General features: G+C 41.2%; 1 protein-coding gene across 2 annotated transcripts; it reads right to left on the reverse strand.

Moving 5' to 3' along the window:
* Positions 1–2,844: 2,844 nt before the first annotated feature.
* Positions 2,845–16,615, reverse strand: IL12B (interleukin 12B). 2 transcript variants are annotated; one of them, XM_061372869.1, is made up of 8 exons: positions 14,645–16,615; positions 12,235–12,316; positions 10,076–10,357; positions 8,821–8,938; positions 7,617–7,810; positions 6,658–6,803; positions 5,220–5,341; positions 2,845–4,306 (listed from the first exon to the last, which is right to left on the reverse strand). In XM_061372869.1, exons 2-8 carry the CDS (start codon positions 12,314–12,316, stop codon positions 4,303–4,305), a joined length of 948 nt encoding a protein of 315 aa, XP_061228853.1. In that variant the 5' UTR covers positions 14,645–16,615; the 3' UTR covers positions 2,845–4,302. The 2 variants fall into 2 exon arrangements, with proteins under 2 accessions (XP_061228853.1, XP_061228854.1); XM_061372870.1 differs by lacking the exon at positions 2,845–4,306 and having other exon boundaries at positions 5,216–5,341.
* Between the last annotated feature and the right edge of the window lie 843 nt (positions 16,616–17,458).

Genomic DNA, 17,458 nt, shown 5'->3' on the forward strand with positions numbered 1-17,458 from the left:
GTGATTCCAGTGCATGTTTATACGCAACCCAATACACAAGCTCCATCAATTTAGTTGCGGGTGGGTGGTTAGGGTTGTCCGCCCATGTGCAATTAATGTATCAGACTTTTAAAGTCTTGCTCAATGGAAGATTTGCGAACCAAATTATGTATTTCTTAAGGCATCAAACCATGCCAAAACATTTGGGTATCTGCCTGAAGGAAGGTGAGTTTCCCATTTTGCACACCTTAACAGAGATCAAAGAAGGGTTTAGTTAAAATTGCAGCTGTCAAGCTGGGACAGGTCCCCGCTGAAGCTTTCAAGTGTTATTTTAGAAAGTAAAAATACCCAACACCAGACTCCCTGCAAAGGCTGGAGCTGATCTTTATTCTTTTTCTTTGTATCTTCTGATCTCTTTAAGGTAAATTAGAAGGCTGTGTTACCTACTACTGTGCAACTACCTTGTGAATCCCTTGAGTTACTTAGTGTTATACCATTGATGTTTCTGACTTGATTCTTCGCAGATATATGCAAAACAGGCATTAGCAGCTTAGCACTTAGTTCTGAATGAAGGACAGTGAGCTCTGAATAGGACTGATTTTGAATCACACTCTATTTTGTACTTTAAGATCTAACTTCCAGGTGCTTAGCACTTCGAAGTTCTCTCACACTGAAGTCAAACTGACATATTTGAGGAAAGCTTTCTTTTAAGTTTTTTTCATGTCTCAGAACAAGGTTAGAGGACACACATTGGTCTTGCCTGTATTAAAAATGTTACCTCTATTTTTATAAAATCTCTTATGAAAAAGAGAAGCTACGACTTAAGTAGAAGAGGCATAAGATGACGGTCAACATGAACGGAGGGGTGGATGTGAAGAATTTGGACCTGAAATCTGTGTTCTTTCACAGAACCCCTAACCAGACATAAGCCTCCCCCCCCCCCCCCCATTTTGCTGTTAGCAGTCTCTGCTTACCCATCTGTAATGGGTGAAGCACTTAGAGGATAGCAAGATCTTACTGCAACCTATTAGTGCCTCATTAAGTATAGCAAACTATTTGCAAAGCCTTCTTTAAGATGAGGATCACCCACAAAAAGCCCTGGAGGGAATTAGTCAGTCTCAGTGCAGTGCAGGTTTAGGGAGGTGTGGTAGGCAAAACCTAAACCCACATGATGAATGAAGAGTATGAATAGAAAGCTAGAGGAGCTGCCCCTTCCCAGGAGATACCGGCAGTGGTCCAGTAGTAGACCTATTATGTGTCTATATGATTAATAACTGTAGTTGCCTCAGGAATAAACATCATTCTATAATTTTATATCAAAGAAGCTTTGATTTTCCAGTATAAGGGTATTGGAGGCAATTTTTTTACATTGTGCAGCCTGATTGAGTCTGCCCATTGTGACATTTAGGAGAAGGTTTCAAGATCGTTTGCAGTGCAACCAGGACAGGAATTAAGATACAGAAGTACAAGGATTAACAGACACATCAGCTATTATTTTCTTGACTGGATAGGATATGTTCAGAAATGATCTCCAGTGTATGGAGGCACCAAAGTGAATATTTGTGCTGTGATACTGACACTCTTTTATAGAATCTAGAGAGTTCCCCAGATATGGGAGACTGACAATTTCTAGAACAGATACTCAGGGGCACTTGGATCTGCATAAGGCCCAGGATATGGATAATCAAGGACTGAAGCCAACTTCAAGCTGTGCTTTGCTATTTTTCTGAAGAATCTTAGACAATGGCTTTCCTTACTGAAGCTTCCTGCAGGGAGGTTTAATTCACATTGTGAGATCAAGGCACAGAAAGGCATTTTCCTCCAAAGGTAATAGTTTCATATAGTCTTTATCAGGATACTTGTAAATTCAGCCTAAGTATTTCTGGGAGTGAAAATGGCTGAATCAAAGGTGATGCTGGAGAGGGACTCTTCATTAGGGACTGTAGTGATAGGACAAGGGATAATGGGTTCAAACTTAAACAGGGGAAGTTTAGGCTGGATATAAGGAAGGAGTTCTTTCCTGTTAGGGTGGTGAGGCACTGGAATGGGTTGCCCAAGGAGGCTGTGAATGCTCCATCCTTGGCAGTGTTCAAGGCCAGGTTGGACGAGGCTTTGGGTGGCATGGTTTAGTGTGAGGTGTCCCTGCCCATGGCAGTGGGGTTGAACCTAGATGATCTTAAGGTCCTTTCCAACCCTAGCTATTCTATGATTCTATGAGAGGTTTCAATGACTGATTTCAATGGTGCTGGGGTTTCAGCCCAGATATTCAAAGAATAGGAAGGTCCTAATTCTGAACACTGTACCAACAGTATTAGAGAGAAACCTCAAAGACCTCAAGATACGTGTCACCCTAGTTTCAGTTGCAAACCTCCTGACCACAGAGGCCAGTGAACTTCAGTGTGCTCTTAGGCTGCAGAAGAAACAATCCTTTCTTGGGCTGCAGAAGAGGGTTTAGAAGAGACTGACGACTAACAGGCATGACTCTTCTGTGTTCTCCTGTACACTTTACAAGCCATGACTTTACAAGTCAGGATTTTGGTAGCATTAATCAGTAACACTACTTCACCCTACAGACATTGCCTCAAAAGTAGTGTATAATATACTGGTAGGAAGGTGAAGAGTGATATAAACCATTCTCAAATATCATAAGTAAACCAAGTTTTCTTGTTTTCAGATGTATTTATTAGCTTTTTCTAAAAAAAGCATAGTAAATTGCATTTATAGCAAAAATAAGATGTGTACCTTAATAAATACTAACAGCACTTGTAGGTAGATTATCAACAGTTTTCTGAAATATCCAGATACATCCCACATTTCAGTGTCTAAATATCTTAAATTACCACCTAAAATTGCTAAGACTGGAAAAAAGGAAGCAAGGTCACAATGGAAGCCTGTCTTTAATTTCAGTGATTCTCTATCAGGGATTAAGGTCTAAATCTTCAAAGATATTTTAAAGTATTTTGTCCTCCTGAAAGTCAGGACTTAAGTGGTTTTACAAAAATGTACAGGCTCCAACACTTCCTTCTACTCCTTTCCAGACCTGGGCACTTACACTGTAAGGAGTACAGAACCAGGACTTGATTTTTTCCCCAAGGTTCTGTGAAGGCATCTAACATATGTTGCAGAAGTAGGGCAATACTTTCAAAATGAACTATAAAAATCTGTATTCTAAAACTCTGACTAGATATTTAACATCCACAGATAAAGCCAGTTACCAATTGCTATCTGAAATACCAGATAAACTGCAGTTTTTCTTAAATCATTTAAGCTGCCTTGGTTTCAGTTGCAGATTCATGACTACTTGTGCCCTGTGGTTTTGCCTGTGGCACATCAGATCTGATTTAATGTTACTGTTGGAAAACACCACTGCAAGAGATGAACTGGCTACAGTTGGGTCACTGAATAAAGGGTCTCTAATGATCACAGGCATGAAAGAAAGGAGTTTTGTTGAGGTGTTATGTTCAGCTACTGGCCCCCTTTTTCTCTCATGTTCACCAGAGATGGCAACAGCAACAGGACTTTTCCAACCACAGCGCCTCAACGCTGCCTCCATGCCAGTGCTCCCATTGCTGCCATTGCAGCTTGGGCTCAGCTGCAGGCATAGGCCTTTAAGAGTGATTGACCTCTCAGGCAACAACCATTTGCAGTGTTCATACCTGGGCTCAACATGACATAAGCCCAGGCAGTGGAAAAACTCCAGCAGCAAACACTGCTGGGGCTCAGAACTTGCAATTCCTTCTGTTGCTAAAACATCTGCCATCACACTGGCCAACAACAATGGCCCAGAGATGTGATACGTGGCTGCCGCATGCAGCCAAGGCTTTCTGTGCCAATACATTTCAACACAATAAATAATAGTAAATTAAAATAAATAGGTTATCAAATAATTAAACAGTTAAATAATGGAATACTAAAACAGTTCTTTCAGCACATTACCTTCCCAAATAAATTAACACTTGAAACAGTTTAAATAGCAACTGCCATCATCTGGCATTGCAAGTCATGTCAAGTAAATAAATAATAATAAATAAATAAATAAATAGAAGCAATACAAGAATACGCAGAGCCTATAATAACGGCTAACAGCAATGCACTAAAATACTATGCATGTTAATATAACATGTTGTATGCTAAAGGTATTACTAAAATCTAAGGAATTTAAAAGAGCTGCCAAAATCAGGACCACATCAATCTGTTACAAAAAAAGTAAGCATGGCTTCTTAATAATCTCAATGCAGATTTCCTTCTAATTATGTTCTTGTGCTAGTTCATTCTTTGCTTTCTTTAGGAATACTGTGCCATTCTCCTAGAATCTCTTAGTGGTTATCTGTAAAATAAGAGAAAGGAAATTTATATAAGAACTAAGAATTATCTTAATTTCCCTCAGATCTAGATTTTTAGTCCATTTCTCAGTAAGGCTTTTCTGGTCTGAGCCATCCAGTGAAATGCCACTCCTCAATTGCTCTAAAGGACTCCAGACCATGAAATGTAAGGCTCAGAAGTTCCCGTGTGAACATGACAGAAGTGTGATCTCATTTCAAAAATTTCAATAGAGCTACAAGTTTACAACTTTTCAAGAGTGTGACTCAGGACATTTGGAGGTCAGAGAGATTTGCATCTACATCTAAGTGAAAAAACCCACCCCAAAATTACATAAGAGAGGAAGAAGAGAAAAATCTGCATAATTCTTTTGGGTGTTGGATCTGAAGGAGGATGTCTCCATATTTAAAAATATGTTTTGACTTGGAAAGCTGTGCTGAGGGTAATTTAGAGCTGTCAGAGAACACTGATCAATTCACAGAATAAGGAAGCAGCCATTTCTAGGACTAGCAGAAGCTGCTTATAGCTTTTCTTTCTAATAGCAAATAACTCAGAGCTCTTACTCCCTTTCTTATTTTACTGGTAGACCTTGGCTGTATCTGGGTTGTCTGCTGCATTTGGATGCTCAACATTGATTCAACATTAGCAACAACCAAATGCTCATCTATTTCTCAGGCAATATTTGTAAGTGCCCAATGAGGTAGAATCCTACCTTTGTCCATGAACCTACAGCCATTATTTCCTCTCTGATTAAAATGGATTAAATAACCAAACATTCATGAGACAAAAATGTCTGTGAGGACTACGAGGAATTGTGAAACAAATGAATATTTAAGAAGCAGAAGTAGTTCATGGGCACCTTACTCTCCTAGGTAAGGAATCACCCCTGCTCCTCCAGCAGGAGGTTCTCTAAGTCTTACCTGCAAAGTGAAGACCACTCACTCCAGGATGAATTGTAATAGCGATCCCTGGCTTGCACAGAGATCTTCCTCTTTGGCCCAGCTGCTGGAATCTGAATGGACTGCTCATCAGTGCCAGAGACCTGAACAGGGCACGGCTCCATCAGCAGATTGTAAAGGTCAAGCAGAACACACAATAAAGTGCCAGACAGACTGCAACAAGCACATGTAACTTGAAAACTCCACTGGCAGTCTGCTGTTTCCAAGGCACCAGTCTTCACCCACAGAGACCAAAATCACGGGGACTTGTGAAATCTTAAGCCTCAGTAAAAACAAACTAAAAGCCCCCTTTCCACTGGAGTTAGTGTTGCAAAGTGATTCAACACCCAAACTCAGTTATTAAAGGGTTAGCTTGTTTATCTGGGGTTTTCTCTTTTTTCTTTCTCTTCCAGAGTGGGAACCCTAAAAGGCAGACGTTGCTGCTTTTCAGTATCGCCGAAATTTCCACTGAGGGCTTGTGGCTGCTGCAAGAAGGGCTCCGCGCTTCTCTGCCTCAGGGACAAGGGACTCTACTAACGCCATCATCATCAAGGAGTCAGCACTAAGGGGAATGGCCCCATCTGCCGGTACAGGCTTGCTGGGTTGGGTTTTTTTGTTTTGTTTTGTTTTGTTTTGGGTTTTTTTCACATAGAAAAAGACATCCTCTGCTGTCTGGTTTACAAACTGGAATGCTAATTACATTGGTTTACTTTTCTGACGGCTGGACCAAGGAAGAGCAACACTGCGGTTAAGGACCTGTGCTGTGGTCCACTGGTGTTTCTTTCCAGTTCTGCTTTTGATTTGTCAGCCTAGAGCAAATTGCCATACTGCTGTCATGCACCCTTCAGTGTGTATCCATGAGCATTAGCAAATGAAACAAAACCATTTTGTGATTTCAGACTAATACAAAGTAGCAATGATTAGTTAACAATTAACTAATAACTGGAAAGTTAGTGCCCAAGATGTTAGTCTGCACCAATCCCCACAGAAATGCTACCAAATGAGTCACTGATTCCTTATTTGCCAAGTCGCCTACAAAGAAAGTCTGAGCTACCCAGGTAGAAACATCACACAAGGAAACCGGTGCAACAGATCCTAGACTTCTTGGTTTGGAAATGGGGATTTTCCCAAGTTAGGACTCACATGAATTAGTAAACACTTTTCTCACACGAGCACAGCTATGCAATGCTGGGCACGATTTTATCTCCCCAGTGACATCAGCACTGCATCCACACCAGAGTGTGTTGTAGGAAGAGGTCTCTTTTTGCCAAGACAGTACCCTGCCACATTTGGGTCTCAGCACCCTTTTTTATTAGTATTATGTTTTTAATTTTAGTCCATAATTCTTGCATACTTAATTTATATTATTTATGCTGTCTGTTCAAGCAAGAAAATTGTGTTTCAAATGTTGTATCTCTACCTGGCTGTTGCGTTTCTTTGTACTTTCAACTTTGACCCTGAAAGTCAAAGGGAAGTAGGACTTGGGTGTGCTCCATGTTCTGGGATAGGTCCAGGTCACTGTTCCATTTGTGGCCACATACTGACACTGGGGTGGGTCAGGTTTTACTGCAAGAGAAAATACAGAGTTTGCATTAAAAACCCAGGACAGCAGCATAATATCAGATGTTGGTGTACTACTGTTGGTAGTTTTATAGAAGTCATCTTCGAGGGCCCCCATGAGATTAAAAGAGGGGTAGACACGATGGATACGAATTGCCTTGTATGCTTCTTATGGAAGCTTAAGCACACTCCCAGAGTCTCTCCAGGTTAAGATCCTTCTTTTTTTTTGCCCAGAGGGTTGCAGAGGGCTCTTTTGGACATAGAGGAACGTCTTCAGGCCCTGCTGACTGTTAGGACATTTAGCAAAGCACCTGTTTCTGTAGGATGCTGCTTCCTTTTCCTGTGCCCTGTGGCATCATGGACACAACTGATCCTCTTCTTTCCTGTCAGTTTCTATTACCCTGCCCTGGATGCCCATTTGTAAGAATGGATCAGGGGGGAGAGTGTTAACCATTATCTGAGTAAATCTGCAGTTCTCAGAGAAGAGGCTGCTGGGTTATTGGTTATTCTCTGACTTCTCTCACATACCCCTTACAAAACATCTCCATATAATAAAGAAGGCTACAGAAATATCTGGGAGATGCAGTGTTTGAGGGCTTGAGGTCACAAGCTAGGAAAATGCTGCTTCTTCACTTCCTCATCCTCTTCCAGACTGCTGCTATGATTTGTTTTCCCCTGTTCCTGTAACTGGGGGCTTGATACAGATTTTCAGTAGAACAGAGCAGGGATTCCCAAGCTTGGTTTGATCAGCTCCCATTGTTAGTTCCACTATTGGCAAGAATAAAGCTAAGACTTAATCATGATTCCTGATCTACTCACTGATATCTCTGATGAAGAAGCTGCTAGTGTAGTTCTCATATTCCACCTCATCAATGACCTCCAGGAACATCTCAATTGGCTCGTGCTCTTCAGCAAAGGGACAGTAGCTTTCTTTCTGGCACTGGGCTGTGTATTCAGTCACTGATGTACCAGTGTGAGCTACAGGGCTGCTGCAGATTACGTCTCCTTGAGAGCTGAATACAGAACAGAGAAAAGTACCGGAAATGATGGTTTGTTCTGAGAATTCGTTGTCACAAGAACACCATGTAGTTGGTAAGGTAAAGTTCTGATGTTGCCTGGATCATTTTATGTCTGTGCTTCAACAGCTGCGGGACAGTGGGAGTTCTTAGCTCTTACATTTTCAGTGCTGTGTTACATATTAATGTAAATCACAAAAGCCCCCCTGCCTTAGCAGAATGAATTAGGGTTTAAACCTAAACCAGGATATCTCATTCCTTATTACCACTGTCCCATGACAAGCACTAGTATCTTTACTTTGTTCCTTAGTCCTTTCCAAAGCCTTGCTGGAAGGAATAAGAGGTGGTTAAAATGTATCCATTGGGAAGTAACTAACAAAAGCCACCTATAAAGTGCTACCTGAATCCAGTTCTGTTTTTGCATTCAGTGAAATAAAACACTTTGCAGTTGTTTCTTCTTTAACAAACTGAAGTGATGTTTGCTTAAGCCCTCCATGTTTTGGAGAAACCCCCAAGAGTAGTGGGAGGCAGGAAATCCCCATAAGGTTCCCCTCACATATTTCCCCTGCAGGTTTCTGCAGCGTTCCTCAACAGAGACTCGTCAGTGGCATGTGGCTTCTGCAGTGGGTGCAGCCTCCCACTCCCCTCATTGCTCTGGATCTGCTGTGAAGGGACTCGATACTACAATTGTTTCTGCTTTTGGCTCAACTTCCTCTCTCCCCAGCATGAACTGGTTTGTTATTGCTTAAGTTACTCTGTGGCTGTACTGTAGAAGCTGTAACAGTCCAATGGGGGTTGGTCCATTTTCAAGCCTTTATTAACTTCCCTTACTAAAATTAGTCCCAGTGATGGCTAAAAACATTTTGCACATGTTAAGACTCTGGAAGAGGGACTCCTTGCCTTCTACATGTCCTCAACAGCCTAAAATCCAGGATCTCCTACTGAGAGTAACACAAAGGGTGTTCCAGCCTTACTATGAGGTTGTTAAGGAAAGTACAAGCTTTTACCCTTTTAGACTTCTGATTGTGAACTTCACATTTGGACTCTCATTTTCTGTCATCCATGAACATATGAAAATTCCAGAGTAGTTCTTTGCCTCACATTTTAAAAATGTCTTGTTTGGCTCTAGATGGAAAAAGACAGAAAACGTGATTTATTTAGTCTTTTTTGCCAAAGAGGTCAAAGCAGAGAGAAAACAACGATTCAGTAGGCTCCCATCTACTTTGGTAGCTAGTGGGTACATCAGCAGACACAGTCTCATACTGCCTTTGGGCAGCCATCTGTAGTTAAAAGGCCATATAACCACAGTTAGTGAGGGGCTGGAGGCTGGCTTACATGGGCCCACATTAACCCCATCTACATGGCTATTGACAGGAGCTAGAGCACACCCCAGCTGTTGCAGATTGTAAGAGATTTATATAGACAAAGCCATTGTTCCTTTCACAAAGAAACATTGCAGCTATTCAGCTGGCAAAGCTCTGTATTTGCTACCCCATGCATGAGAGTGCTTGTAGTGGATCATCTCTCATCTCCACACACTGGGGCACTTTGTGGGGAATGTTTCCAGTGTGAGAAGTGAATGAGGCCTTAGTACAGGCGTATGTTTTGTTTCTGCTGCCCAGCACTGCAGACTGTATATTGCACCCTGGATGTAGCTGCCTGGCAGACCAGCCTACTGCATCTGGCATCTGGGTCCAGGAGTCAGGGAAAAAGCCTTTGAAATTCCTAAGTTCTTGGCACAACAGCAAGGAACCGCAATATGAGACATAGATGAGTGAGGTTCGTGCAGAAAATGCAAAACATCACAGGCTTGTCCAGTGGGTTAATTGTGGATGGAGAAGCCCACTTAAAATCTAGGTCAGTCCCTGGTCATGTCAAACCATGTAGCCCTGGTTTTGCAAACTCTTCTGAGTGCTGGGTCTGTGAGATGAAGGCAAAGCAAGTCACTTGATTCCCCACCAGAAAAGCAGTGGCATAGTATTAATGTTATCCTGATTCTAATCATTCCTACCATCACTCCATCCTATAGGTCTAGAGAGTCTAAATTAATCCCATGGCAACAGATTCCTATGCTGCTCATCAGCTGCTCCATGCACAAACCCACAAAAGTAATGCTTTGCCCTTCACTGTCAGTAAAACATTTAAAGAGGACCCATTTTAAAGTAGATGTTTCTCCATTTCTCCAGAGAGCTCTCTCTGGACCTCACAAAGTTCCAAGACACAAAGCTGAACAAGATACATCACAGCATATGATGACCGTACCGTCAAAGCTTTTCAGAATTGACCTTATCATTTGCCCATTGGAGTCTATTTTAGTTATGAGGAAGAAATCATAGCTGACGATTTCATGGGTATCAGCTGTCAGACAGGTATAGTTGCCAGCATCTGGGAACTCCTTCACTTCAGCAATCAGAGTCTTTCCAGTTCCTTTCAGCTCGGTGTCCTTTTCCCAGTACACTGGCAGTGTCTCATCAGATGTGTTACAGGTGAGCTCCACTCTTTTAGCTGGTGTCTCATTATTCCACTCTGATTCTATGACGTACACTGGACATTGCAGAGAAAGACATATTAGCAGCTACTCATACCTAACGATATAAAGATTGAGCTGAGCCCTTTTTTCAGCTCTACTTTCCAGGAAAACCACTAACAAATCTCTGGCTTTCTTGCCCAAGGCCTCGCCATCACCTGGAAATCTTAACTGCAAGAAGAGGTTCGACCTAAAAAATTTATTGTGTCTCTAGAACCTGCTGATCAATAGGGGTGACATTTTAATGGAAGAAATGATCATTATTTTTTTTTCCATATTCCCAGATAACCTTCCAGCAGTTCATAACCGTAGGAAGTAGGCAGGTACCTTTATTTTAAAGGTGAGGATGCCAGGACACACTGAACCCAGGTATTCCTTAGGCGTATGGCCTGTGGCTTTTTCTCACAGAATGGCATGTAAAACTATTTTGTGGTTTTAAAGCTGAGCTACGATTCTTTGCCTTCTTCAGCATCAAAGTCTGTGAGTAAGCAATGAGATAGATGGGAGCTCTGGGTAAGTGGTTTGTATTTGCCTGTAGCTATTGTTTTCAATTTTCTGCAGGGAACAATCTGTATTCCTATCACCCTGGTCCCACTGGAGCAATTACTAAGAGATGGGGTATGACTGAGCTGAGCTACAGCAGAGCCAAATGGACTACAACAGAGGTCTTCTAAATGCCATCTGGTAATTCTGAAGAGCCCTGTTGGCCTTTCCAAATCAGGAGACATACCACATAACAAAATAACAATCCCATTAAAGAAACGTTATCTTCTCTTGTCTCTTTGCTAGATAACTTCACCTACGTTTTTCTGTGGCATCAGTTCTCCAATGTAACTGTCATTGCTCAGATATACTACTGCTGTCACAGGCTTCCCAGCCATGCTCAGTGACCTCAGAGACCCTTCTACATGAAAGAAATGGCAAAAATTTGTTTCTTAGAATGTCAAGACCACAGCAAGGCGCAGCTCAGGAAGAGTTCAAAGATCTTTTCATCAGAGCACCTCACTACCAAAATGAGGGTTTTAAGACTTCATTGCTAAGAACACTAAGAAACACACGTCAAACACTGAATCTAAAATGACAGAAAACATGCAATTTGAGGTAGCTTGAAAGCTTACCAAGCTACTTATGGACCTTTGAAACAGAGGCAAGGTAAATCTTATAGACTTCAAGCACAGATTATTCTCAATAGGGACAAACAGAGTTTTCAGCATCATGGCATTGTCCAGGGAACTGACAGGGTAAATATTTTTTAAATGTAAAAATGCAGGGAAAAGCAATTGAACTAGTTTTGGAAATTAAAATGCAATCAGATTAAGAATGCTTTCCTCATGTTGATTAGGGTTCTTTTTGGATAACTGCACTGAAGACAGCCTGGATTATGGAGCTACACTGGGTGAATAAGAACAGCAAATTTGATTAGCTGAATTTAGCCCAATTTTCTGGTAAGTTATTCAGATTTGCTTATTACTGACTCTGTATTTTTACTAATGTATTTACATTTAAGTTATTTCCCAGAAGAGTTGGATGAGCCACTTCTAGGTTTTAGGTTTTACTATGAAATATTGTTTTTGACAATTAAGTCTGCATTTGCTTATTTGTGGGCTGTTACCTAAGTCACAAGATGCTGTTTCTGCTTCCAGACCTCATGACTGAAACTTTTGAAACAAGAGAGTGGGAAATAAGCCAGTTTCTAATACAAAAATTCAAATGGCCTTTGACCAACATTTTAGGATTTTAATACTAGTTAGGTGGCTAGTTATTCACAAACAGGAAGAATCTTGGCCTAAGGTACTATAACTAACAAATGCTGTACTTGTGAACACAAGCATGACTCTGAAATACCCTTGTGTCCTACAGTAGCTGTAGGTCTCAGTAAGTGAAGACTGCTTACCATTATCCCTCAGTTTCCACTGTGCTTCCAGAAGGGCAGCAAAGGAAAGTAACAAAAGTATGGCAAATAGGAGGTGAGACATCTGCAGGGAAAAAAAACAAATTACTAAACTTCATTGAGGATTATTGAGTGCTGGGCAGGATAATAGCAAGAGAGAGTCGGTTCCAGTAAACTAAGAACTCTTAGACTACATGAACACTGGAAATTAGGTTTGTACTGAACTCAAGCCGAGATTTTGATCTGCTGGTTACTGACACCACAAACCAGTTTAGAGAGGAAACCACAGAACTTAGATGAAATCGTTGTGTGCATAGGTCTTATGTGGCCAGGAGCTCAGAAGCATTCCCAAGTCCTTCACTTAAATATTCCTCAGGCAAGAAAGTCCTGCTGATGTCACTGAGGCTATTTGCATGAACAAGGCATTGACTAAAGGATCCATAGACATTAAATTCCAGTCACACAAAGCTTATAAATATATTTCTTGGTTTATGTACATGTCAGTAGTCCTCCTAAAACAAAGGATTGCAAATAAAATGAAGGACTGGCTGAAGTGTTTTGCTGGACTGCATTCTTCCCCACCTTGGTGAGAACAAGTGACAGCAGTGTCAGTAATGTAGTGAAGAGCTGGTGTCAATATTGACACTTGCCTAACTGGTGCCAGTTATAATATCCACCTGAGGCTGGTGGATTAATTCTGCAAGCAATTTCAGGCAAAATTTCTACTGGATTCAATGCCACAGCTATATTTGCAGAAATAGCTGGGTATGTATATCATTGTAGCTGTGTTCATTTGAGACATAAACATATCTCTCACATGGGAATATGCAAGTATGTGGCTGTATATACAATATATAAATGCATATTTGTCCTGACTGAAAAATACAGCTAGAGCTCTTCATGAAACAGAAAACATATTTGCCAAATATTGTAGTAATCACTGGGTGCATAAAAACCTTTGACAAGTTACAGTTTCAGACCTTCTCAGCTGGAGATTAAACCAAATGAACAAGAGTATGACTTAGAAAAAGAATGCACATGAAAAACACAAAATTAAGTGGTTTGGGGTTTTCTTCCTCCCAAACTAACCTTTTTCAGTGAAAGGGGAGTAGTCCTGATTTCTTATCAGATGCCATGAAGCATTCATTTGGGTTTATGGAGGAAGAGTTCGTGTGTATTTGTATGTGCTCCAAATCTGTTACTCACTGGCAGCTCCTCCTATTATTAGCAGTCATTAACTGCAATCAGAAGTCAGCTGTCTCTGGACCAGTGCTAAATCATCTGATTCTGAACCCCTCACATCATAGCGATTAATGGGATCAGAAGCTACAAGTATCTGGAGAGAATATCTAGGAGAGGAACTAGTTCACACTGCATCTATACTCGGAGAGAGGTTCTACTCTCAGTGAAAAGCCAGATACTATCAGCCTGTCAGCAGTTTATTGCTTCATTAAAAGGCAAACATTCTTAGCTCCTGATGATTTTCCACTGCAGTCAGCATTATCTGTAATTTGTGAAAGAAAAACACGTTTTGCAACTTTCTAAAAGTTGCTAATTTCTTTCATTGTAACACGGCATCCATCACTATGCTGATATCTGAAATATCAACTAAAATCTGGAGAAGGGTGTAAAACATGCCTTCTGTTCTGTATCAGCCTTTCATAAAAACTCTAACTTGGAAACAGAACAGTTTCTCCTGGTTTTAGGGAGAAGATTCATAATTCAGGTTTGGATGAAAAACAAATATTAAAATTTTAATGGAAAATTATTCCATTTTGAAGATAGAGGAGGAACACCCCACCCCCTCAAAATTTTAATGCAAAAAGATAAAGAGATAAACTCAGTTTCTGAACATCACTAATCAGTGCAGTTGCCTGAGCACTTCATAGATGAGGAATGCGTGCCAGCATCGTAGATTCCCTGTGCGCTGGGAGCAGGAGCTGCTGTAAATCAGCAGAGATTCCTTCACTGAGGATCACAAAATGATTTATATGTGAAGGGACCTCTGGGCATCACTCTGGCCCAGTCCCAGCTTAAGGCAGGGCCAAGTCAATGGCACTGCATGTTTTTTAAACCAGAGAATGGTCTGACTCTGACCATAACTACGTATTTGTCAACAGACACACCCCAGCAAAATGAATCCTGGTAAGATACAAAAGATTATTACCTCAAACCATCAGCTGTTCTGTTAGATAACAATTCGATGAGGTGTGTATATATATATATATATATATATATATATGCATTATGTGCTTAACTTCAGGCACAAAAGCATATAAATACTGTCCTGTGAAAAATGTCACAACTGCTATTTAAAAACGTTTTAAAATAAATACGTTTTCATTAGTTGTACCTGAATCAGTTGGTACCAGACTTGTGTTGCCCCAGTGTTAGAGAAGAAAGGAATTCTCACCTTTTCCTGCGGTGCCTGTTAGCTGAAGTTGCCAGATAGGTTTGCTTTGTGATCTGAAGGAAGCAAAGTGCTGGCTCCCTTATAAACACTTCTAAACTCCGAAAGGAAAGGGATGCTCTGTTTCACCGCAATACCACAGAATTGCAACACGTGGCTTGGGTTCCTTTTTTACATAGTGGCAGAGCTAAAGCAGAAAAATAGAAGAGTTGGGACTCCCAGGTAAACTTTAAAGAGGAAATGAGATGATGAGATTGTTACAGTGACCTTTATGGCATGCCAGAGGCATTTCCTTTCCTGCCTGATTTTCTGTCCCTCTCATACAGCCTTGTTCATCATCTGAGGAAGAGTAAATACAGACTTAATAAACTTCCAAAACTGTCTGGTGGGAAATATATTATGAAGACAGAAAGAGAAAATTAAATAAAATAAATCTATTTCTACCTGATAAGCACAAAAGAGATAATTACATGAAATAAAATCCCAGCTACAACAGCAATCAGAAGCTAAGGGGAAATTAATTTTTAATTGCTGCTTTAGAATTGCATTTAATCTAATAATTGAGACTTGGGCTAACTAAAAATTAAACTATTAGTTCTGGCTCCCAGATCAAAATCTGATGTGGTCACATTATTTCATATTGCAGTTTTAACATAAAACCTATTGTTTTTTCTTTATGACCTGATGTTCCATTGAGACCTGTCCTCAAGCATAACAGAAGCCCCACACATAACATACACTTTGAAAACGAGGAAAAAGTTTCTATTGATTTTTTTTGTTATTTGTGAAGCAATAGAAAACCATTCACTCTATAAGGCAAACCGAAACTAAGTTGTTGTTCTAGCCCTGTTCCAAACCTAAGATGACTGAAAAGTTATAAGCAAGAAGAAATACATTGCTTATAAATGCAAAAAAAATGGTTTGAAGTTCAGCCTGACATACTTTTGGAATCCATGAAGAAACACAACTCTACCTTGTGGGCTTTCTAGTAGCAGGAGTATTCCCATAGCTCAGAGATGAAAGCTATAATCTAGTAATCCTGCAACAAAAAAAAGGGTGCCTGTCCCTTCTGCTGTAGGCCATGGTCTTTGGAAGTCTTCCTCACGAAGAACCAACACAAGCATCTGCCATATGTCGTTTATTTGGTGCTTCCAAATACAGCAAGAACATAAAATAAAAGGAGAAGCAACCTATATTAGCAGCAAGATAAACTTATTATGAACCCCAGCAGTTCCTGGTGCATGGGGTTCCTGTTTATTGTCACACATCTGGGAGGCAAACAGCTGACAGGGTGGCATGCTCTAATTTGAAAGAGGGTTGTTTCAGGATTCTGCATTAACTGCTGAAAGCCTTACACAAACATACAGCATTGCCAGTGGAATGCTTTTCTGTCCTCAGCCATCCTCTTCAAGCACAGCCTGAGTAGGATCGCAAACACCTTGGGCTGCTGCTTTAACTCCCACCTGACTAGATGGAGTTAAATGCAAACTAGAGCATTGCAATCTCAGATGGGCCTAAGAGCTTCCTCGCCAAGCCCAGCGTACCCAACCTGTTACTCAAACATCAGCCCAGATTTCCCCTTGCTCAAGCTCACAGCCAGAGCTGGCAAGAGCAGAGTGAGAGGGCTGAAGGCTGCGAGTGCAGCTCCTGGAAGCAGATTTGAAATGGTGGCTTTGCCATAGAGAGAAACTGCTGCCTTCACATCCTGTATACTGAATCAGGATCAAAGCGGCTTATTGATTTATTAATGACAGAGAACTGATCAGCAACAGTGAACCGTTCATTCCAGATCCGTATCAACAGTATAACAGACAAGAGAGAGTACTAGAAACTTCCCAACTGTTAATTAATACCTATAGGTCTCTACCTTCCACTTATCCCAAAAAAGCTCTTCTCTCCCCCTTCCACACATATACACGGTCTTGCACACATATTGAGAGGACGTGTGGGTTACAGGCACATTGAACTGTCTTTGCATCTGGCTGATGCTTGTCTTCCTCTCCTACATGACTGTCTGGGATAAATGTCTCCCCGGGCAGTTTTGGATCCTCCATTCACATACACTGTTTATACCCCCACTCCTACCTTAACGTCTGTTGTTATCCAGGCTAGTCTGTCAAAGGTGGCTCACACGGACACAAACAGTTCCTCTGCTGGTGTTGTTTCACTGATGAGAAAGAGAAGATGGCAGTCTGAGAAGGCATGCTGAGAAACATGTGGCAGGAGCAGCTTGTGCACAGGCAAGTGAAAGGTATTCAAACCATTCCAGGTGCAAATATTGTCTCCTCCTGATCCTGGTCCCTGACTACCTTTGAAACTCACAGCAGGAGGAGGCAGGGCTGTGCACCATGTTCCCATTCATCTGCTTTTCGTCCCAGTGAAGACCCTGTAGCAAGGGCAGGGAGGAAGTCCCAGTGAGCACTGACACCCATTTCCCCTAACATTCTAAGCCTCTTGTAAGTGCAGAGTCTGGGAAGCACTTAGGGCAGCTCTCCTTTCACAAATGGGAAAGACCTCAGGCTGAACCTAGGCTAGGCAACATTTTTTTCCCATTTAAGACAATTTCCAATATCCAGAATTCACTTCTGTGATAACACACAAGTTCAACAGCAAGTTAGCAATGACCAGGAAAACTTGAAAGCTGCATTCAGTGACTGAGCAGATAAATAAAGGCACAAGTAACTTTACATACATGTTGACTACTTCCTTCTTAACCCATCTTAGCTTGCCAGTTTGCTTACTTAATCAACCATGTATTATGGCTTTTGTTTTTTGACTGTAATGTCACTAACGCATAGCATCAACATCTGCCCAACC

The sequence above is a fragment of the Neopsephotus bourkii genome, unplaced genomic scaffold (assembly GCF_033783945.1).
Source record: "Neopsephotus bourkii isolate Nb327-2 ecotype Australia unplaced genomic scaffold, CSIRO-AGI_Nbou_v1 NB_1622, whole genome shotgun sequence".
NCBI lineage: Eukaryota > Metazoa > Chordata > Aves > Psittaciformes > Psittacidae > Neopsephotus > Neopsephotus bourkii.